General features: G+C 50.4%; 1 protein-coding gene across 1 annotated transcript in view; it reads left to right on the forward strand.

Annotated features, from left to right (window-relative positions):
• LOC138666518 (oocyte zinc finger protein XlCOF7.1-like) overlaps positions 1–25,657 on the forward strand; it is a 196,296-nt gene that overhangs the window by 167,526 nt on the left and 3,113 nt on the right. Inside the window, exons 12-17 of the mRNA XM_069754734.1 lie at positions 9,051–9,108; positions 22,885–23,034; positions 23,164–23,340; positions 23,424–23,547; positions 23,627–23,724; positions 23,923–24,013. Of these exons, the coding sequence (XP_069610835.1) occupies positions 9,051–9,108; positions 22,885–23,034; positions 23,164–23,340; positions 23,424–23,547; positions 23,627–23,724; positions 23,923–24,013 (698 nt within the window). The remainder of the gene's footprint in view (positions 1–9,050; positions 9,109–22,884; positions 23,035–23,163; positions 23,341–23,423; positions 23,548–23,626; positions 23,725–23,922; positions 24,014–25,657) is intronic.

Here is a 25,657-nt window from a genome sequence, read left to right on the forward strand (position 1 = left end):
TGGGGCAGAAATGCTGGACACGCTGGGGCAGAGATGCTGCACACACTGGGGCAGAGATGCTGGACACACTGGGACAGAAATGCTGGACACACTGGGGCAGAAATGCTGGACACACTGGGGCAGAGATGCTGGACACACTGGGGCAGAGATGCTGGACACACTGGGGCAGAGATGCTGGACACACTGGGGCAGAGATGCTGGAGACACTGGGGCAGAAATGCTGGGCACACTGGGGCAGAGATGCTGCACACCCTGGGGCAGAGATGCTGGACACACTGGGGCAGAGATGCTGGAGACACTGGGGCAGAAATGCTGGGCACACTGGGGCAGAGATGCTGGACACACTGGGACAGAAATGCTGGACACTGGGGGCAGAGATGCTGGACACACTGGGGTAGAAATGCTGGACACACTGGGGCAGAGATGCTGGACACACTGGGACAGAAATGCTGGACACAATGGGGCTGAAATGCTGGACACACTGGGGCAGAAATGCTGGACATACTGGGGCAGAGATGCTGGACACACTGGGGCAGAGATGCTGGACACACTGGGGCAGAAATGCTGGACACACTGGGACAGAAATGCTGAACACGCTTGGGCAGAGATGATAGACACACTGGAGCAGAGATGATGGACACACTGGGGCTGAGATGCTGGACACACTGGGGCAGAAATGCTGGACACTCTGGGGCAGAGGTGCTGGACACGCTGGGGCAGAAATGCTGGACACACTGGGACAGAAATGCTGAACACGCTTGGGCAGAGATGATGGACACACTGGAGCAGAGATGATGGACACACTGGGGCTGAGATGCTGGACACACTGGGGCAGAAATGCTGGACACTCTGGGGCAGAGGTGCTGGACACGCTGGGGCAGAAATGCTGGACATGCTGGGGCAGAGATGCTGGACACGCTAGGGCAGAGATGCTGGACACACTGTGGCAGAGATGCTGGACACACTGATGTAGAAATGCTGAACACGCTGGGGCAGAGATGCTGGACACCCTAGGGCAGAAATGCTGAACACGCTGGGGCAGATATGCTGGATACACTGGAGAAGAGATGATGGACACACTGGGGCAGAGATGCTGGACACACTGGGGCAGAGATCTGGACACACTGGGGCAGAGATGCTGGACACAGATGGGGCAGAGATGCTAGAGACACTAGAGCAGAAATGCATGACACAGATGGGGCAGAGATGCTGGACACACTGGGGCAGAATTGCTGGACACTCTGGAGCAGAGATGCTGGACATTGGGGGCAGAGATGCTGGACATTGGGGAAGAGATGCTGGACATTGGGGGCAGAGATGCTGGACATTGGGGGCAGAGATGCTGGACATTGGGGGCAGAGATGCTGGACACACTGGGGGCAGAGATGCTGGACACTGGGGCAGAGATGCTGGACACAGTGGGGCAGAGATGCTGGACACGCTGGGGCAGAGATGCTTTACACGCTGGGGCAGAGATGCTGGACACGCTGGGGCAGAGATGCTGGATGCAGATGGGGTAGAGATGCTGGACACACTGGGGCAGAAATGCTAGACACACTGGGGTAGAGATGTTGGACATTGGGGGCAGAGATGCTGGACACACTGGGGCAGAGATGCTGAACACACGGGGGCAGAGATGCTGGACACACTGGGGCAGAGATGCTGGACGCACTGGGGCACAAAGGCAGGACACACTGGGGCAGAAATGCTGTACACGCTGGGGCAGAAATGCTGGACACGCTGGGCCAGAGATGCTGGAAAACGCTGGGGCAGAGATGCTGGACACGCTGGGGCAGAGATGCTGGATACGCTGGGGCAGAAATGCTGGACACGCTGGGGCAGAGATGCTGGATACGCTGTGGCACAAATGCTGGACACACTGGGGTAGAGATGCTGGACACACTGGGGCAGAAATGCTGGACACGCTGTGGCAGAAATGCTGGACACACTGGGGCAGAAATGCTGGACATGCTGGGGCAGAGATGCTGGACACGCTGGGGCAGAGATGCTGGACACGCTGGGGCAGAGATGCTGGACACAGATGGGGCAGAGATGCTGGACACACTGGGGGCAGAAATGCTGGACACAGATGGGGATAGAGATGCTGGACACACTGGGGCAGAATGCTGGACACACTGGGGCAGAGATGCTGGACACTGGGTGCAGAGATGCTGGACACACTGGGGGCAGAGATGCTGGACACACTGGGGCAGAAATGCTGGACACACTGGGGCAGAAATGCTGGACACACTGGGGCAGAGATGCTGCACATTGGGGGAAGAGATGCTGGACATTGGGGGCAGAGATGCTGAACATTGAGGGCAGAGATGCTGGACATTGGGGGCAGAGATGCTGGTCACTGGGGGCAGAGATGCTGGACATGCTGGGGCAGAGATGCTGGACACGCTGGGGCAGAGATGCTGGACACGCTGGGGCAGAGATGCTGGACACGCTGGGGCAGAAATGCTGGACACAGTGGGGCAGAAATGTTGGACACACTGGGGCATAAATGCTGGACATTGGGGGCAGAGATGCTGGACACGCTGGGGCAGAGATGCTGGACACGCTGGGGCAGAAATGCTGGACATGCTGGGGCAGAGATGCTGGACACGCTGGGGCAGAGATGCTGGACATGCTGGGGCAGAGATGCTGGACACGCTGGGGCAGAGATGCTGGACACGCTGGGGCAGAGATGCTGGACACAGATGGGGCACAGATGCTGGACACACTGGGGCAGAAATGCTGGACATTGGGGGCAGAGATGCTGGACATTGGGTGCAGAGGTGCTGGACACACTGGGGCAGAGATGTTGCACACACTGGGGCAGAGATGCTGGACACACTGGGTCAGAGATGCTGGTCACATGGGGCAGAGATGCTGGACATTGGGAGCAGAATGCTGGACAGTGGGGGCAGAATGCCGGAGACACTGGGGGCAGAAATGCTGGAGACACTGGGGGCAGACATGCTGGAGACACTGGGGGTAGAAGGGAGATACGGGCATGATTGGAGACACGGGGCAGAATGAAAGACATGGGGGCAGGATTGGAGACAGATCGTGCAGGATGGATACGATGGAGACAGATGGGGCAGGATGGGGAGATCATATGGGGCAGGATGGGGAGATCATATGGGGCGATCATATGGGGCAGGATGGGGAGATCATATGGGGCAGAATGGATACTCATGAGGGCAGGATGCGAGAATATATGGCTGGAGCCAAGAATGAGACACATAGGGGCCAGGATGGGGGATATTATTACCATAGGGGCTAATTAAGGGATATTATTACTGCAGTGACGTATTTATTTTATTTTTTGAGTATACTGTTTTAAATGGGGGGGGGGCGGTCCTGTTATTGTGTAGAGTGACATTTTGTCGCCTTTTTTTCTTCATGTGTGTAATGTAGAAGTTGGGAAAAATTAAGTAATGTGTTCTGCAAGCGGAGCTCAAGATAACTGTGTTATTTCCTGCAGAGACAAGTCCTGGCTGGAAGAAGTGACGGCTGTCTGTGCTGGATGAAAGTTGAAAGATGAAGGACTTCACCCTAGAGACATCACTGGTGAGTCAGTGTGTTACCTATACACTGACACAATACACTGTATACTATATACAGAGGTCCTGTGTATAATGTCACCAGTGATCCTCTGTATTACATATCTATAATGTAAGGCTGGGAGCGTCACTCTGTCCGATGCCTTTATAGACTGCGCAAGCGCCGGCGCAGTCTGGACCCCACAGTGACGCTCCCAGGAGATCGCGGTATGCGTAAGCACTGAACGCACACCGCGATCTCCAACGGAGAGCCAGGGACGTGTCAGGAGGGTGAGTATGCTATATTCACCTGTCCCGTTCCAGCGCTGCGTGCCGCTCCATCTTCCGGGTCCTCTGCCTGTGATGTTCACAGTTCAGAGGGCGCGATGATTCGCTTAATGCGTGCCGCCCTCTGACTGAACAGTCACAGCCAGAGGACCCGGAACACGGAGCTGCACGCAGCGCTGGAACGGGACAGACAGGTGAATATAGCAAGTGTCGGGGGCCTGAGCTAGCGGCAACTCCGGCACCTGACCCCCACAGCGCCAGTGTCCCCGCCTGCTCAGGCCCCCCAGCACTTGGCGCCCAGCGACGATAGGTGAGTATGTTATTTTTTTTTTTATATATCGCAGCAGCATACGGGGCATATAATACAATGGAGCATCTTATGGGGGCCATAAACCTTTATGGAGCAGCATACGGGGCATATAGTATGGAGCATCTCATGGAGGCCATAAACCTTTATGGAGCAGTGTACAGGCCATATAGTATGGAGCATCTTATGGGGGCCATAAACCTTTATGGAGCAGCATACGGGGCATATACTATGGAGCATCTTATGGGGGCCATAAACCTTTACGGAGCAGTGTACGGGGCATATACTATGGAGCATCTTATGGGGGCCATAAACCTTTATGGAGCAGCATACGGGGCATATACTATGGAGCATCTTATGGGGGCCATCAACCATAATGCAGCAGCATACGGGGCTTATACTATGGAGCATCTTATGGGGGCCATCAACCATAATGCAGCAGCATAGGGGGCATATACTATGGAGCATCTTATGGGGGACATCAACCTTTATGGAGCAGCGTATGGGGCATATGGATGGGAGCAGCAAATTACAGAACGGTGGCGCAGGATGGGAGCAGCACATGACAGAACGGGGGCGCAGGATGGGAGCAGCACATGACAGAATAGGGCAGCACATGACAGAATGGGGGTGCAGGATGGAAGCAGCACATGACAGGATGGGGGCGCAGGATGGGAGCAGCAAATGACAGAATGGAGGCGCAGGATGGGTGCAGTACATGTCAGAATGGAGGCGCAGGATGGGTGCAGCACATGTGAGAATGGAGGCGCAGGATGGGTGCAGCACATGTCAGAATGGAGGCGCAGGATAGGTGCAGCACATGTGAGAATGGGGGCGCAGGATGGGAGCAGCACATGTCAGAATGGGGGCACAGGATGGGAGCAGCACATGATAGAATGGGGGCGCAGGATGGGTGCAGCACATGACAGGATGGGGGCGCAGGATAGAGCAGCACATGACAGGATGGGGGCGCAGGATGGAGCAGCTCATGACAGGATGGGGGCGCAGGATGGAGAAGCACCGCCCCCTGAGGAAGGAAGTCTTTTACTTCCGAAACGTGCGTCGGGGAGGGTGGGAGCCCACACGTGCCTGGTTTGCATACTACTAGGTAGGTCACGTTAACATGTTGTTACTGTAATGATTGTGCTGCGCACTTGCGCTTGTGACCGGTCTCCACCATGTGTGGTCTTTCATCAGTGATGCTGTGATGTGTCTTACCGCTTGTTCCAGTCCTGCCCCTGTCTTTTTCTTTTGTATGTAGATTTTACCAATAAAGCTGTTTCTATTTTGTGTAATCTGTGGACGTTTTTTCCACCATTCTTTCTGTGGTTGTTTATAGTGATTTTTGGTGGGTCCTGATTGTCCCATTATCTGGTTGCGAATGCCTCCTACTTACTATATATAGTTAGTTATCCATAATCATTATGAGGTATTCCTCCAACTATGTGCGTTTTTCTGCTTGTTACTAGAGTACACAAAGTGGACTACGATCAAAGCTGGGGGTATACGGGTATATACAGCTTACACATGGGGGTCTGTACACACAGGGCTCCACACACAAAAGGGTCCACACACACACGGATCCTAACACGTTGTACACGCACGGCTCCGCTCCATACACCTCGTACACACTCAGCTCGCTCCGTACACCTCGTACACACTCGGCTCGCTCCGTACACCTCGTACACACTCGGCTCGCTCCGTACACCTCGTACACACACTGCTCTGCTCCGTAGACCTCGTACACACTCGGCTCGCTCCGTACACCTCGTACACACTCGGCTCGCTCCGTACACCTCGTACACACTCGGCTCGCTCCGTACACCTCGTACACACTCGGCTCGCTCCGTACACCTCGTATACACTCGGCTCGCTCCGTACACCTCGTACACACTCGGCTCGCTCCGTACACCTCGTACACACTCGGCTCGCTCCGTACACCTCGTATACACTCGGCTCGCTCCGTACACCTCGTACACACTCGGCTCGCTCCGTACACCTCGTACACGCACACGGCTCCGCTCCGTACACCTCGTACACACTCGGCTCACTCCGTACACCTCGTACACGCACGGCTCCGCTCCGTACACGCGGCTGCGCTTCGTACACCTCGTACACGCACGGCTCGCTCCGTACACCTCGTACACACTCGGCTCGCTCCGTACACCTCGTACACACTCGGCTCGCTCCGTACACCTCGTGTACACTCGGCTCGCTCCGTACACCTCGTACACACTCGGCTCGCTCCGTACACCTCGTACACGCACGGCTCCGCTCCGTACACCTCGTACACACTCGGCTCACTCCGTACACCTCGTACACGCACGGCTCCGCTCCGTACACCTCGTACACACGGCTGCGCTTCGTACACCTCGTACACGCACGGCTCGCTCCGTACATCTCGTACACGCACGGCTCCGATCCGTATACCTCGTACACACGGCTCCGCTCCGTACACCTCGTACACACGGCTCCGCTCCGTACACCTCGTACACGCACGGCTCCGCTCCGTACACCTCGTACACGCACGGCTCGCTCCGTACACCTCGTACACGCACGGCTCCGCTCCGTACACTTCGTACACACTCGGCTCGCTCCGTGCACCTCGTACACACTCGGCTCGCTCCGTACACCTCGTACACACTCGGCTCGCTCCGTACACCTCGTATACACTCGGCTCGCTCCGTACACCTCGTACACGCACGGCTCCGCTCCGTACACCTCGTACACACGGCTGCGCTTCGTACACCTCGTACACGCACGGCTCGCTCCGTACATCTCGTACACGCACGGCTCCGATCCGTATACCTCGTACACACGGCTCCGCTCCGTACACCTCGTACACACGGCTCCGCTCCGTACACCTCGTACACGCACGGCTCCGCTCCGTACACCTCGTACACGCACGGCTCGCTCCGTACACCTCGTACACGCACGGCTCCGCTCCGTACACTTCGTACACACTCGGCTCGCTCCGTGCACCTCGTACACACTCGGCTCGCTCCGTACACCTCGTACACACTCGGCTCGCTCCGTACACCTCGTATACACTCGGCTCGCTCCGTACACCTTGTACACGCACGGCTCGCTCCGTACACCTCGTACACACTCGGCTCGCTCCGTACACCTCGTACACACTCGGCTCGCTCCGTACACCTCGTACACACACGGCTCCGCTCCGTAGACCTCGTACACACTCGGCTCGCTCCGTACACCTCGTACACACTCGGCTCGCTCCGTACACCTCGTACACACTCGGCTCGCTCCGTACACCTCGTACACACTCGGCTCGCTCCGTACACCTCGTACACACACGGCTCTGCTCCGTACACCTCGTACACGCACGGCTCTGCTCTGTACATGCACGGCTCTGCTCCGTACACCTCGTACACGCACGGCTCTGCTCCGTACACCTCGTACACACTCGGCTCACTCCGTACACCTCGTACACGTACGGCTCGCTCCGTACACCTCGTACACACTCGGCTCACTCCGTACACCTCGTACACGTACGGCTCGCTCCGTACACCTCGTACACACTCGGCTCGCTCCGTACACCTCGTACACGCACGGCTCTGCTCCATACACCTCGTACACGCACGGCTCTGCTCATGCACGGCTCTGCTCTGTACACCTCGTACACGCACGGCTCTGCTCCGTACACCTCGTACACACTCGGCTCACTCCGTACACCTCGTACACGTACGGCTCCGCTCCGTATACTTCGTACACACGGCTCCGCTCCGTACACCTCGTACACGCACGGCTCGCTCCGTACACCTCGTACACGCACGGCTCGCTCCGTACACCTCGTACACGCACGGCTCCGCTCCGTACACTTCGTACACACTCGGCTCGCTCCGTGCACCTCGTACACACTCGGCTCGCTCCGTACACCTCGTACACACTCGGCTCGCTCCGTACACCTCGTATACACTCGGCTCGCTCCGTACACCTTGTACACGCACGGCTCGCTCCGTACACCTCGTACACACTCGGCTCGCTCCGTACACCTCGTACACACTCGGCTCGCTCCGTACACCTCGTACACACACGGCTCCGCTCCGTAGACCTCGTACACACTCGGCTCGCTCCGTACACCTCGTACACACTCGGCTCGCTCCGTACACCTCGTACACACTCGGCTCGCTCCGTACACCTCGTACACACTCGGCTCGCTCCGTACACCTCGTACACGCACGGCTCTGCTCCGTACACCTCGTACACGCACGGCTCTGCTCTGTACATGCACGGCTCTGCTCCGTACACCTCGTACACGCACGGCTCTGCTCCGTACACCTCGTACACACTCGGCTCACTCCGTACACCTCGTACACGTACGGCTCGCTCCGTACACCTCGTACACACTCGGCTCACTCCGTACACCTCGTACACGTACGGCTCGCTCCGTACACCTCGTACACACTCGGCTCGCTCCGTACACCTCGTACACGCACGGCTCTGCTCCATACACCTCGTACACGCACGGCTCTGCTCATGCACGGCTCTGCTCTGTACACCTCGTACACGCACGGCTCTGCTCCGTACACCTCGTACACACTCGGCTCACTCCGTACACCTCGTACACGTACGGCTCCGCTCCGTATACTTCGTACACACGGCTCCGCTCCGTACACCTCGTACACGCACGGCTCGCTCCGTACACCTCGTACACACTCGGCTCCGCTCAGTACATCTCGTACACACGGCTCGGCTCTGTACATCTCATACACGCACGGCTCCGCTCCATACACCTCGTACACACACGGCTCTGCTACATCCACACTGTAAACCCCTCCTGACCCCACACATAAACTTCCCCTCATCCAGCACCATGACAACCAGCACAGCAGAGTCCTGCATACACTGAGGCCCCTGATCATGTGACCACTGACTCCTCCCCTCCTGTGACCTCATCACAGGTCCTGTGCACACAGAGCAGCCATATATCTGGTCTGCTGTGCGGCTCTGCAGGTGCAGGTAGGTGCTGGAGATTCCCCATTACTGGGTGTGGGGGACATTAACCCCTTCAGCACTGAGACGGTTTTAGTGTTTTTGTTGCCACTTTATAAGATTCATAACGTTTTTGTTCTGTTTCCTGTAATAGATACATACGACCCAACTATGGAAGACAGGAAGTGGGGGAAGGGATTGTTCTCATAGTACAGGGCCCCTTTATTGGTCCCCACACAGTGTAATGCCCATAATATGCCCACACATTATAATGGCAGCACGGTGGCGCAGTGGTTAGCAGAGCAGCCTTGCAGCGCTGGAGTCCTGGGTTCAAACCCCACCAAGGACAACATCTGCAAAGAGTTTGTATGTTCTCCCCGGTTTCCTCCCACAATCCAAAGACATACTGATAGGGAATTTAGATTGTGAGCCCCAACGGGGACAGTGATGATAATGTGTGCAAACTGTAAAGCGCTGTGGAATATGTTAGCGCTATATAAAAATAAAGATTATTATTCTAATGTTCCCATAGTACTTCCATCTTTCCACGCAGTATAATGTGCCCACAGTACCATACCCCCACATACCATATAATCTTCCCACAGTACCGTGCCCCCCACACAGTATAATCTTCACACAGAACCACTATCCACACGCAATATAATGTACCCACAGTACCGCCATCACCCACACACAGTATAATGTTCCCACAGTACCGCCATCACCCACACACAGTATAATGTTCCCACAGTACCGCCATCACCCACACACAGTATAATGTTCCCACAGTACCGCCATCCCCCACACACAGTATAATGTACCCACAGTACCGCCATCCCACAACACATTATAATGTTGCCACAGTACCACCATCCCCCCACACAGTATAATGTACCCACAGTACCGCCATCAACCACACACAGTATAATGTTCCCACAGTACCACCATCCCCCACACAGTATAATCTTCCCACAGTACCGTGCCCCCACGCACAGTATAATGTTCCCACAGTACCGCCATCACCCACACACAGTATAATGTTCCCACAGTACTGCCATCCCCCCACACAGTATAATGTACCCATAGTACCGCCATCCCCCCACACATTATAATGTTCCCATATTACTGCTATCTCCCCACACAGTATAATGTTCCCAGAGTGCCGCCATCCCACAACACAGTATAATGTTCCCATAGTACCACCATTCCACCACACATTATAATGTTCCCACAGTACCGCCATCCCCCACACAGTATAATGTTCCCACAGTGCCGCCATCCCACAACACATTATAATGTTCCCACAGTACTGCCATCCCCCCACACAGTATAATGTACCCATAGTACCGCCATCCCCCCACACATTATAATGTTCCCATATTACTGCTATCTCCCCACACAGTATAATGTTCCCAGAGTGCCGCCATCCCACAACACAGTATAATGTTCCCATAGTACCACCATTCCACCACACATTATAATGTTCCCACAGTACCGCCATGCCCCACACAGTATAATGTTCCCACAGTGCCGCCATCCCACAACACATTATAATGTTCCCACAGTACCGCCATCCCCCACACAGTATAATGTTCCCACAGTACCGCCATCCCCCACACAGTATAATGTTCCCACAGTACCGCCATTCCATCACACATTATAATGTTCCCACAGTACCACCATTCCATCACACATTATAATGTTCCCACAGTACCGCCATGCCCCCACAATATAATGTTCCCACAGTACCGCCATCCCCCCTCAATATAATGTTCCCACAGTACCACCATTCCACCACACATTATAATGTTCCCACAGTACCGCCATCTCCCCACAATATAATGTTCCCACAGTACCGCCATCCCCCTCAATATAATGTTCCCACAGTACCACCATTCCACCACACAGTATAATGTTCCCACAGTACCACCATTCCACCACACAGTATAATGTTCCCACAGTACCACCATCCCACCACACATTATAATGTTCCCACAGTACCACCATCCCACCACACATTATAATGTTCCCACAGTACCACCATCCCACCACACATTATAATGTTCCCACAGTACCACCATCCCACCACACATTATAATGTTCCCACAGTACCGCCATCCCACCACACATTATAATGTTCCCACAATACCGCCATCCCCCCACACAGTATAATGTTCCCACAGTACCGCCATCCCACCCCACAGTATAATGTGCCCACAGTACCGTACCCCCCACAGTGTAATTTTCCCCGAGTACCGCCATCCCCCCACACAGTATCATCTTCCCACAGTACCGTGCCCCCCACACACAGTATGTTCTCACAGTATCACCATCCCGCCACACATTATAATGTAACTAGAGTACCGCTATCCCCCCACAATATAATGTTCTCACAGTGCCGACATCCCCCCACGCAATACAATGTTCCCACCGTACCGCCATCCCCCATACACTGCATGATTTTCCCACAGTATGTTTCCACAGTACCAACATACCCCCACAAATGTATAATGTTCCTATAGTACCTCCATCCACCCATACAATATAATGTTCCCACACAGTATAATGTCCCCACAGTACCGTCATCCCCCCACACAGTATAATGTTCCCACAGTACTGCCGCCCCCCCCCCCCCCCACACAATATAATGTTTCCACAGTACCGCCATCCCCCCACACAGTATAATGTTCCCACAGTACTGCGGTCACCCCCACGCAGTATAATGTTTCCACAGTACCGCCATTCCCCCGTACAGTATAATGTTCCCACAGTACTGCCGTCACCCCGACACAGTATGTTTCCACAGTACCATCTGAGGTCATGCAGTTGGAATATGTCCTGAGGTTTTACAGTTGGAATATTCCCTCTGGAAAATTGTTTTACCTTTGCCTGCTCCCCCAACATGTATACATCCATGTAGTGGAGCAGGCCTTAATAGATTTTGAGGCTTTGTACAGTAATATATCGTATCAGGATGGTATCAGAGGAGTAAGGCATTGCTAGAATTTGAGGTCAATAGAGTGTAGCAGACACAATGACTTCATTGAGGATCTTCTAAAATTCACTCGTAAGCATAACTTCCACCTGCTCAGAGGTGCTATGATGGGGAACCCCTTTGATCCCTCGTATGCTAACCTATTCCTGGGTTGGTGGGAGGAAACCACAATATTCAGGGGTGATCATAAATGGTGGCATCCATATATTGGGGTATGGTATAGACACATGTTGACAACATTTTTAACATCCAGTCAGGGACGAGTGAACAATTTCTTGAATTTGTCAGGGAATTCAACATCGATAGAGTGGGCCTGAGATCTGCATCAGAGTTTAATTATAACCAGTTGCCTTTCCTGGATGTACTATTCATGAAAGAACGAGGTGGGACCCTAGGGACCCTCATCTACCATAAACTTTCAAGCACTAATAGCCTATTGAAGTGGGATAACCACCACCCCATCCCTCTAAACAAAAGGAATTCCCAAGGGCCAAGTTTTACAGTTGAGAAGCAACTGTTCTCATGTCACAGATTTTAAGATCCTGGCAATAGACATGAACACCAGATGCAGGGAAAAAGGTACCCACAGTACACTTTGGATTCGGCACCATCGTTTACAGACAAACGGGAGAGATAGACACTCCTCCAAACCTAATCAAGAGACCAAGGAAAAAATGGGATATCATGAGTAATAGGAACTTATGACAATCACTGTGACCATATCTTTACTATCCACAGAAAACCCTGGGATATACTTGTGGTCGACTCGGACCTGAGGGGTGCAGTGGGATCTACTCCCACAATAACTTTCAGAAAGGGTCGGTCAATTAGGGACCATTTAGTGCATAGATTCTCTAAAAAACCTGCACCCAAGGGGACTTGGTAGATGGAAGAATCTGCGGTTTCTTTAGATGAGGAGAATGTTGAATATGTAATTGGATGAGTCCATGTAAATCTTTCTCGAGTTCTTCTATGGGTAAAACCTTTTGCCAGAGAGATTATTCCAACTGTAAAACCTCAGGACTTGTATATATGGCCACATGCACCTGCCCCTAGATTACGTAGACAATACCAAGAGAGAGTCTAGAAGAAGGGTGGGGGAGCATTTGGGCTATATATACCATGGTCGGGACACCATATTAGTGAGACACATGAACAGTGTACATCGAGGTGACACCGGAGACATCTCCTTTTGTATCATTGAGGTGGTAACACCCAATATGAGGGGAAGTGATCACAATATATGCGTTCTCAAAAAGGAAAGCGAGAGGATTTTTATTTTGAATTCCCTGGCCCCTAAGGGACTCAATGAGCAAATTTCCTATTCCTGTTTTGTGCGAATACATCCCCATTCCGGATTACATTTTTAGATTTTATACTCTACCCATTGCTGCTCAGTTCCCTGTGAATGGGGTTCACATATTGTACGTCATCGAGATATCTGAGCTTCAATATTAGAATTATTTTTTATCAGTTATATCCCACATATACTATTTACTAATTAACAAGTGTGGTGATCCTTGTGTATGTCTAATTATGAAATTTGGGTCACATTTGACCATTGAGAAATATACTGTGGGCCAAAGATCCCATATTTTATGTAGTGATAAAGTAGATCTACATGCCCATTGCATGATGGGAGGATGTGCAATACTTGTTTTTAGTCTCACATGACGCTGATCTCAGAGACAGGACTTTTCTTTATTGTTTGAATTCTGTCCAAATTAATTTTGCACTCCTGCGTAGAACGCATGTTAGGCTACGTTCACATTAGCGTTGTGCGGGGCAGCGTCGGGCGCAGTCGCGGCGATGCATGCGTCATGTGCAGTCGCGGCGACGCATGCGTCATGTGCCCCTATATTTAACATGGGGGTGCATGGACATGCGTTGTCTTGCGTTTTGTGACGCGTGCGTCATTTTTGGCGCAACTGTCGGCGCAGAGGACGCTGCATGATGCAGTTTTTTCTGCACCAAAAATCATGCAAAAATGAACGCATGCGTCACAAAAAGCTGCTTTGTGCATGCGTTTTTGCATGCGTTGTGCGTTGCGTCGCCGACGCTGCCCCGCACAACGCTAATGTGAACGTAGCCTTACTGGACTTGTGCAGTCGCAGATAGGAGACAGTGATGCGCTTCAACGTAGAACGCACACATCCGGGTATGTGCAACCGTGGACATCGACTACAAGAAACTAGGCACGCTCTCCTTCATCATCACAATTTCATCGATTTCCACATTCCAGTGACAGTAATTGAACAGCATAGTAAATCGTGTAGTCTAAAGCTCCTGATCCACCATTCATCCTTTGCCTGTGAGTCTGAGACTCTGTGCAATGCAGGCACAATGACGTCACTACATCACACCTGTAGTATGGAGCCTCAGTACTCACACTGCACAGACCGGAGCAGCGCACCTCAGGAACCGGGTTAGGTGAGTAATGTGCTTTTTTTAAATATCAGGAATTGTGGGGGCTTCATAGGAAATGGAGGGCTGTGTGAGAGTGGGGGGTGCTTTCATACTGTGTCAACGGCTAATGGGGGCCATTATACTGAGTGGGGGGCTGTGGTGGACTGTAAGAGCCTACATACTGAGTGGGGGGGGGACCTCATTTTGTGTAGTAGGCTGTTGTGGCCACAATACTGTGTGAGGTCTGTGGGGGCCATCATACTGTATGGGAACCCTCATTCTGAGCTACATGGGCACACAGGAGAACAAATTCCTGGTGATGAGTCAGATAGGGATAAGTTCACATTGCGTTAGGACAATCCGTTTAGCGCATACGCTAACGGACTGCGCTAACGCAATGTCCCAAAAGGGAACGCATTTAGCGATCAGGCTAGCGCAAATGCCCGATCTGCGCTAGCGAGGAACGGACCCCGAACACTGCAATCAACGTTCGAGGTCCGTCAGAAACTAACGGGACATCACTAGCACATGCCAAAAATGGCATACGTTAGCGATGCGTTAGTTACATTGCCGTCAATGGCAGCGCTAACGGACCCATTACATTGCGTTAGTGGCGCTGTGTAACGGATCCCGTTAGCGTACTGCCACTAACGCAATGTGAACCTAGAAGTAAGTGAGAAATACAGACCTTTGGTCTATCTGGCCGCAGACTTGAATTGATATGGAATTGTGTGCCAGGAGGGAGACATCAGATAGTACGTTCTGAAGAAAGCAAAGATGTAATGGCAGTGAGAATCTGGATTCCAGGCAGGGAGCATAGCGGACACAAAGAGCAGGAAGAGGTCATTGGCTCAAGCCAGGAGGCCTGCTTAAACTATATTTAACTTTGCCCAGGGGGATCAGAAGGCCTAATTAAAGGGATAAAACTTCACTAAGGTGAGCAGCAGGATAAGGTCCTTATCTCAGGCCAGGAGGCCTACTTAAAGGGAACCTGTCAGCAGGATTGTGCTGAGCAACCTACAGCCAGTGTCAGGTTGGCACTGTTAGGCTGCCGTCACACCATCAGTATTTGGTCAGTATTTTACATCAGTATTTGTAAGCAAAAACCAGGAGTGAGTGATAAGTGCAGAAGTGGTGCATATGTTTCTATTATACCTTTCCTCTAATTGTTCCTCTCCTGGTTTTGGCTTACAAATACTGATGTAAAATACTGACCAAATACTGCTAGTGTGAGGGCAGCCTTATACTGATTAAAATGATACCTTTGTTGATGAAATCTGTCTCGTGGTTGTTGTTTAACCCCTTAGTGACCACCAATATGTCTTTTTGCTGACCTGTAATATAAGAGAATAGCATCCCCCAACGGGTGACAATCCAGCAGCTTTTGGCTGTACACTATAGCGGACAACTTGCTGCATCAGCCACGATCAGTGTTGATACCGACTATAGCCGTTCAACCTCTTAAATTCTGCTGTCAAGGACTACAGCGTCTAGATAGCTAACAGAGTGTGGGGCTTCCTCTTTAACCCCATCGGCACACAGAGATCATAATCGTGTGGTGCTGATGTTTGCCATGTCAATCCATGGCCAAATAATGGCCTTAGAGTCTGCCGGCTACAGCGGTCTGTTCAGAAATTATCAGCATTTTTTCCTGAAAAGCAGCTGAAGGGTTAATAAACTACCTGAAAACAATTTTGATTGCATTGAGGCATGCTGTTTTTAAAATGGTATAACTTTTGGGGGTTTCCAATATATAGGACCCCCTAAAAAAATAGTTTTGTAAATTTAGTTGAAAAAAAAAATGGAAAATTACTGCTACATTTTTAAACCTTCTAAAATGCTAACAAAATAAAGGAACATTTTACAAATGGTGTTACTGTAAAGCAGACATGAGGGAAATGTTATTCATTAATGTTTTTGTGTGATGTGACATTCTGGATTAAAGGGATAACAATTCAAAGTTTGAAAATTGCTAATTTTTTGAGATTTTTGTAAAATTTCTGATATTTTTATAAATAAATGTAAAATTTGTAGACCTAAAATTACCATTATCATAAACTACAATGTGTCACGAAAAAACAGTTTCAAAATCAATAAGATCTGTTGAAGCATTCCAGAGTTGTTAACACATAAAGTGAAACTGGTCAGATTTAAAACATTTGGCTCGGTCACTAAGGGGATAATCCTTATTTTTTAGTTTTGAGTTAATGCTCATGCTCCAGGGCGGCCTGGAGGGGGGTCTTCATGAACTTTGATTACGTATTCACCAGTATGGCTCCTGACAGGTCACTAATCCCTCACTGACCTGCTCCCTAGTTTACATAAAGAATATTATTATTTATTTTTTTTAAATCACCTTCTGCAGGCAGACGGCGGTGCCTGCGCTGAAGCATGATGACATCTATAATGTGTATTTAATTATTGTTTTTGATGGTATACATAAACTTATCAGTCTGTAAAATGGTGCCGGCTGTGCCTGCGTAGTAGCAGCTGTTGGCACCATTTTGCTAAAGGAAAAAAGAAATGCCTCGTATATGATGGCACAGGCGCGGCTGGCGCTACCTTAGCGGAGATTAAAAAAAATTACCGTATCTTGCAAGATGGCGCCGCCTGCACAGTAGCAGCTATGGATGGAGTCAATTACGGACTCTGGTCAAATATGTTTCTAGAGCCGTAGTAGAAGATGAAGATGTCGTCCTCATCCTGAAGTAGTTATTTCTCCTGTCACGTGTAATGAATATCTCCTGCAGTATTGCTAATGCCGATTTCAGTGTCGGTAAATGAGACGAGAATTAGCATTATAGGAGATGTCAATGAGAAATGTATTCAGCTGCCGACTCCGAGGACAAAACTGGTTGTTGCCTGTGGCCCAGTAGCGTAGCTACTGGGGGGGGGCAGAGGGGGCTCCGTGCTCTGAGGAGTCCCACCTGGAGCTACGCTACTGTAACTGTATTGGCGTGCTGTGCATAGGAAAAGGAGCATTATGCTCCCTCTCCCATCATTCCCCTGTCAGCGTTTGACGTCGCCGACACTGTCAGGGGTCGCGATGATGTCACTACCCGGCTCCTGCGGTCCGGAGTTGTGGGGGCGCTCAGAGCAGCGGAGGAAACAGGAAGAAGACAGGTGAGTATTCTTTTATTTTTTATGGGGGCTGCCTTATACTATGGAGTTTGCCTATGGGGGGATTCCTTATACTACAGAGTCTGCCTTTGGGGGCTGCCTTATACTACAGAGTCTGCCTATGGGGGGCTTCCTTATACTACAGAGTCTGCCTATGGGGGGCTTCCTTATACTACAGAGTCTGCCTATGGGGGGCTGCCTTATACTACAGAGTCTGTCTATGGGGTGCTGCCTTATACTACAGAGTCTGCCTATGGGGGCTGCCTTATACTACAGAGTCTGCCTATGGGGGTGCTTCCTTATACTACAGAGTCTGCCTATGGAGGGGCTTCCTTATGCTACAGAGTCTGCCTATGGGGGCTGCCTTATACTACAGAGTCTGCCTATGGGGACTGCCTTGTGCTATAGTGTCTGCCTATGGGGGCTGCCTTATACTACAGAGTCTGCTTATGGAGGGGCTTCCTTATGCTACAGAGTCTGCCTATGGGGGCTGCCTTATACCACAGAGTCTGCCTATGGGGACTGCCTTGTGCTATAGTGTCTGCCTATGGGGGCTGCCTTATATTACAGAGTCTGCCTATGGGGACTGCCTTATTCTACAGACTCTGCCTATGGGGGCTGCCTTATACTACAGAATCTGCCTATGGGGACTGCCTTGTGCTATAGTGTCTGCCTATGGGGGCTGCCTTATACTACAGAGTCTGCCTATGGGGGCTGCCTTATACTACAGAGTCTGCCTATGGGGGCTGCCTTATACTATGGAGTTTGCCTATGGGGGGATTCCTTATACTACAGAGTCTGCCTTTGGGGGCTGCCTTATACTACAGAGTCTGCCTATGGGGGGCTTCCTTATACTACAGAGTCTGCCTATGGGGGGCTTCCTTATACTACAGAGTCTGCCTATGGGGGGGTTTCCTTATACTACAGAGTCTGCCTATGGGGGGCTTCCTTATACTACAGAGTCTGCCTATGGGGGCTGCCTTATACTACAGAGTCTGCCTATGGGGGTGCTTCCTTATACTACAGAGTCTGCCTATGGGGGGCTTCCTTATACTACAGAGTCTGCCTATGGGGGGTTTCCTTATACTACAGAGTCTGCCTATGGGGGGCTTCCTTATACTACAGAGTCTGCCTATGGGGGCTGCCTTATACTACAGAGTCTGCCTATGGGGGTGCTTCCTTATACTACAGAGTCTGCCTATGGAGGGGTTTCCTTATGCTACAGAGTCTGCCTATGGGGGCTGCCTTATACTACAGAGTCTGCCTATGGGGGTGCTTCCTTATACTACAGAGTCTGCCTATGGAGGGGCTTCCTTATGCTACAGAGTCTGCCTATGGGGGCTGCCTTATACCACAGAGTCTGCCTATGGGGACTGCCTTGTGCTATAGTGTCTGCCTATGGGGGCTGCCTTATACTACAGAGTCTGCCTATGGAGGGTCTTCCTTATGCTACAGAGTCTGCCTATGGGGGCTGCCTTATACCACAGAGTCTGCCTATGGGGACTGCCTTGTGCTATAGTGTCTGCCTATGGGGGCTGCCTTATATTACAGAGTCTGCCTATGGGGACTGCCTTATTCTACAGACTCTGCCTATGGGGGCTGCCTTATACTACAGAATCTGCCTATGGGGACTGCCTTGTGCTATAGTGTCTGCCTATGGGGGCTGCCTTATACTACAGAGTCTGCCTATGGGGGCTGCCTTATACTACAGAGTCTGCCTATGGGGGCTGCCTTATACTATGGAGTTTGCCTATGGGGGGATTCCTTATACTACAGAGTCTGCCTTTGGGGGCTGCCTTATACTACAGAGTCTGCCTATGGGGGGCTTCCTTATACTACAGAGTCTGCCTATGGGGGGCTTCCTTATACTACAGAGTCTGCCTATGGGGGGTTTCCTTATACTACAGAGTCTGCCTATGGGGGGCTTCCTTATACTACAGAGTCTGCCTATGGGGGCTGCCTTATACTACAGAGTCTGCCTATGGGGGTGCTTCCTTATACTACAGAGTCTGCCTATGGGGGGCTTCCTTATACTACAGAGTCTGCCTATGGGGGGTTTCCTTATACTACAGAGTCTGCCTATGGGGGGCTTCCTTATACTACAGAGTCTGCCTATGGGGGCTGCCTTATACTACAGAGTCTGCCTATGGGGGTGCTTCCTTATACTACAGAGTCTGCCTATGGAGGGGTTTCCTTATGCTACAGAGTCTGCCTATGGGGGCTGCCTTATACTACAGAGTCTGCCTATGGGGGTGCTTCCTTATACTACAGAGTCTGCCTATGGAGGGGCTTCCTTATGCTACAGAGTCTGCTTATGGGGGCTGCCTTATACCACAGAGTCTGCCTATGGGGACTGCCTTGTGCTATAGTGTCTGCCTATGGGGGCTGCCTTATACTACAGAGTCTGCCTATGGGGGCTGCCTTATACTACAGAGTCTGCCTATGGGGGCTGCCTTATACTACATAGTCTTCCTATGGGGACTGCCTTGTGCTATAGTGTCTGCCTTATAATCGAGAGTCTGCCTGGGGGATGCCTTATACTACAGAGTCTGCCTATGGGGCTGCCTTATACTACAGAGTCTGCCTATGGGGGGTTTCCTTATACTGCAGAGTCTGCCTATGGGGGGCTGCCTTATACTACAGAGTCTGCCTATGGGGGGCTGCCTTGTGCTACAGAGTCTGCCTATGGGGGCTGCCTTATACTACAGAGTCTGCCTATGGGGGGCTGCCTTATACTGCAGAGTCTGCCTATGGGGGGCTGCCTTATACTACAGAGTCTGCCTATGGGGGTGCTTCCTTATACTGCAGAGTCTGCCTATGGAGGGGCTTCCTTATACTACAGAGTCTGCCCATGGGGTCTGCCTTATACTACAGAGTCTGCTTATGGGGGGCCGCCTTATACTACAGAGTCTGCCCATGGGGGCTGCCTTATACTACAGAGTCTGCCCATGGGGGCTGCCTTATACTACAGAGTCTGCCCATGGGGGCTGCCTTATAATAGAGTCTTAGAGTCTGCCTATGGGGGGGCTACCTTATACTACAGAGTCTGCCTATGGGGCTGCCTTATACTACAGAGTCTGCCTATGGGGGCTGCCTTATGCTACAGAGTCTGCCTATGGGTAGTGCATTATACTATATGGAGGCCTATGGGGAGTGCATTATACTATATGGAGGCTATCTAGGGGGCCATCATACAGTGTGGAGATTACAGTGAGGGGGCCATCATACAGTGTGGAGATTACAGTGAGGGCCATTATACAGTGTTGGAGCTATCAAACAGTGTGGGGGCTACTAAGGGGTTAATATACTGTGTGTGTGGTACTATACAGTGAAGGGGCATTATACTGTGTGTATAGAGGAGCTGTACAGGAGGGGAGACTCAGGACATTATTAAATGTAGAGTGGGCACTTCTTGTTATAGGGGAATTTGGATTACTTTGACTATCAAAGGGACATGCAGAGGGCAATATTACTTTCTAAGGGGCAAAATATGGGCACTGTTTTCTAGGGCACTTGCACCCGGCATTACTATATTATAGAGGGGTGCTTTAGAATTTAGAAGGCACAGGGAACCACACAGCAGGTGCAGTAATAACGACATATGGCAGCAGCGGCTCAGTATTGGGATATCAGCAGGATGAGGAGTTGGTCTTTATGTAGAGATTATCTTCAGTAACAGCGCAGTCATCTGCTGAGGTTCTCCTCCACTATTAGGGTGCGTCACCGAGTTGTAATCAATGTTACCTGATTAGGGGCCCACTGAGAGGTTTCGCACCCCGAACCGAAACCCTACCTGCGCCTCTGCTGTGGCCTAAAATATATGGATACAGAATATACTCATTTTGTATGTTTATTTGTTTAGGACTCTTTACCAGATGCAACACTAAAGAAAATGTCACAATGTTTCTTATAATGAATGTAGTGTTTTATTGGATTGTCCACCAAAAAGCATAATTGTAGACATAAAATAGGTGAAATAGTTACAAAGAGATTGTCCATATCAAAGTTTGTTCCTGGGATTCTGAATGGTAGGTTGTGTCTGTCTCTGTCCATATAAATATCGTATTTTTCGCTTTGTAAGACGCTCCGGATTATAAGATGCACCCCAAATTTTGAGGAGAAAAATAGAAAAAAACTTTTTTTAATAAATTGGTGGGGCGTCTTATAATCCATGCGTCTTATTACTTACCAGGGGTTGTGGCTGCGGTGGATCAGGGTCCCAGGGTCGTTGCTGGAGGCAGGAGTGGAGCATTGCTGCAGGCTGGGATGAGGGTCTCTGCAGGGGGCTTCTGTGCTGCAGGCTGGGATGAGGGGGTCTGCAGGGGGGCTACGGTGCTGCAGGAGGCTCCTGTGCTGCAGGCTGGGATGAGGGGGTCTGCAGGGGGCTCCTGTGCTGCAGGCTGGGATGAGGGGGTCTGCAGGGCTGTCTCCGGTGCTGCGGGGGGCTCTGGCGACATTTTGTGAAAGACCAGAGCCCCCGGCACTTCGTCCATGCGTTCCTGTATGACTGACTCCGGGAAAATGGCCGCCGGAATCTCGAGAGATGAGATCTCAGCGCTGAAATCTCATCTCCCGAGATTCCGGCGGCCATTTTCCCGGAGTCAGTCATACAGGAACGCATGGACGAACTGCTGGGGGGCTCTGGTCTTTCACAAAATGTCGCCACAGCCCCCTGCAGCACCAGAGCCTCCAGCATCACCCGGGGCAGCAGCGGTGGCAGGCGAGGTGACAGCGGTGGCGGGCGGCGGCGGACACCCCCTCATCCCAGCCTGTAATGGTAAGTGGTATATCCGCTTTGTAAGACGCACCCCCATTTCCCCCCCAAATTTGGGGGAAATAAAGTGCATCTTACAAAGCGGAAAATACGGTAGTTTAAGTCCGTGAACAAGCTCGTGGTTAACTCGCATGTCAGCTATTCCGCGTCGTACAACCTGGTGTCCATGTTAAATGTGAGACCCCTTTCCTGTGGGTCATGTGGTTATATATGTCCCACATAGGACGTTTTCTTTATATGGTGTTACATCTACCCTGAGCTAAATATACAGAAATAACATATGTAATGTCAGCTAAACCTTTCACGGGGGAATGTATTCAGCACAGAATTGAAAATATGAAGAATTAATATTTAACAGTAGGTTTTATTAGTAGATGTAAAGAAGAAAACTAAATACTGTAAAATAATAAATCTCCTCATATGTTTCCCTTATTGGCTTATTATCTCCAGTAGTTGTATTATTACATAGAATTTTTATTATGTTACATCGGCTCATCTTCTCATTCAGGTCTCTACAATATCGGATCCTCTCAGTGAAGATCTTCTGTATAAGAGAATTTTCCTGATTTACCCATCAAAGATGGATGTGGACAGAGACAAGATGGCGGAGAGGATATTACACCTCACCCTAGAGATCCTCTTCCGGCTTACTGGAGAGGTGAGAGATTCTGATGACGTCACATTACATCATTCTTATCTATGGCAATAACAGATGGACAGAACTGGAGAGGTGAGGACTCTGGAAATGTCTGTAGTGAGATTTATTAATGTGTCTCTCCACTACCAGGATTACACAGTGGTGAAGAAGACCTCTAGTGAGCGCTGTCAGGACCCTGTGTCTGAGGGATGGGGAAGACCCCTGAGCCCAATCACGGGGCCTCCACCTCACCCCCTGATACATGACATCAATGACCAGAAGATCCTAGAACTCGTCTACAAGATGATTGAGCTGCTGACTGGAGAGGTGACACTGCTGGGAATGCTGGGACATTATACAGTGATGCTATGAAGGAATCAGGGGGGTGACGGTATCGTTGTATGTGTCAGGTTTCTGTAAGGTGTCAGGATGTCGCCATCTATTTCTCCAATGAGGAGTGGGAGTATTTAGAAGGACACAAAGATCTGTACAATGACATCATGATGGAGGTTCCCCAGCCCCTCACATCACCAGGTAATAGGACTAAATATACACAGCCTATAATTATTTGTATGTAATGGACAAATTCAGTCCCTGTATGTGTTTCCTCCAGTTCCATCCAGTAAGAGGACAACTCCAGAGAGATGTCCCCGTCCTCTTCTTCAACAGGACTGTAAACCAGAAGATCCCCATGTACATCTGGATCATCAGGTAGATGGAGAGAAGGTGTCATGAGATCTCCCCTATGATGTGTAGACGGCTTTGAAGGTCTTGTGTCCAGTCTTGTTTTATCCACCAGTATTATATGATTTATATTTGTGTAATGAGAACGGTGGAGATGGCAGGATTAGAGCTGATCATAGATGTGACTTCTCCATCTGTCGGTGACTTTTACAATATTTGTTTAAGGGTGAAGATCTGACCCATATTAATACTACAGGGACATATGTGAGGGGTGATGAGTGGTGTAAAGATGAGATTCCCACATATGACTACCCAGGTGAGTAGTAACCATTAAATACAGAGAAGTCACAGATTCCTCTCAGTCACTGACTGTGGCTGCTTTATCAGTCGTGTAGTCTTGCCATATCACAATCATTTTGCCTCTGGACCACAACCTTCGCCTCCACCCAAAACTGTTCAACTGACTTTGTGTGTTGAAAGCCCTTTTCTATAGAAATTACAACTTGGAATTAGAGGATGCTGACTCTTACCTGCCCAGATCTGTAAAGTAGAAAGCCAATTTCTTTTAAAAGATAAGTTCAAGGAGGAGTACATGATAAACTACATAAAAACCATTACACCTGTGCCATGATATATCTCTAAGCTGTGCGTGTCTGATGCCTGCAATATACATTTATTCACGCCTGCAGGAGATGTGTTCGCATGGCTCGAGCCCTGATTTCATGGTACCACGCCACGTCATAAATTACATTATGTTTTCAATCCTAAGGAATTCAGATTACTGCACAGTCTCTCCTGAAATGGGGAGCGCTAGTACTTTCTCTACTCTTCTGGTCAGGACTCATAGTCGCTCCAATGGTCCACCATTAAGGATGAGTTCAACTTTGGTTAGTGTTGGAGTTCTCCCCTCATATATACGTTGCTCTCTTAGTTTGTGATGCTTGTAGTTCTCCTCAAGTCCCTCTCTGGCTGCTCCTTAAATGGAATACTACTCGCATGGCAGGCAGCTTGAGCCTGTCCCAAGTGTCACTCACTTGTGGTGACTCTGGCCCTAGTCTGCTGCTGTGCCTTCGGGTGTCGGTTGTCGCCAGGAGACCTGCAATCTCCTGTCCTCTGGATTTGGCTGCGGGGCCTGTAGTTCCCACACAACCACAGACTCCAGTGTCCGGTCTATTGCGCTAATCCTGGGGAGAGCTCAGTCACAGCTCCACTCCCAGGTTTCTCCTCACATGCTTCCTCTCCCTTTACTGTCTCACATTGAACAAACTAACCCCTCCTCCAGACCAGAACTAATAGGGAAGCTACCCTGAAACCGCTTTTAGAGCTCTCCCTTCTGGTCTATAGTCAGGAAAGTTGTATGCCAGCGTACCTGCTAAGGGAATCCCTTCTTGCTTCCAGGCATGGCATCACCCCTGTGAGGGAGGCATTGCCACTGTGGTATCCAGAATCCTGGGGTGCCACACCACCAATTGTGCAAGTTCTCCCACTTAAAATGATGAGAGAGGCCTGTAATTGACATCATAGGTAGACCACAACTATGAGAGTCAAAATGAGAAAACAAATCCAGAAAATCACCTTGTCTGATTTGGCAAGATTTATTTTGCAAATTCTGGTGGAAAATAAGTATTTGGTCATTAATATTAAAAGTTCATCTCAATATTTTGTTATATATCCTTTGTTGGCAATGACAGAGGTCAAACGTTTTCTGTAATTCTTCACAAGGTTGGCACACACTGTTGGTGGTATATTGGCCCATTCCTCCATGCAGATCTCCTCTAGAGTAGTGATGTTTTGGACCTATCGCAGGTCCCATTTTTCAAATCTGATGTGTGTCACTTTATGTGGTGATAACTGTGGAATTCTTCACAAAGTATAATATGAAACAAATGAACCTTAAAAATTATTTTCCAACTTCTCTTGAATCAGACGATACCCTATATATAGTTATATTCTACTGTCT

This window comes from Ranitomeya imitator, chromosome 2 (assembly GCF_032444005.1).
Source record: "Ranitomeya imitator isolate aRanImi1 chromosome 2, aRanImi1.pri, whole genome shotgun sequence".
NCBI classification, from domain to species: Eukaryota; Metazoa; Chordata; class Amphibia; order Anura; family Dendrobatidae; genus Ranitomeya; species Ranitomeya imitator.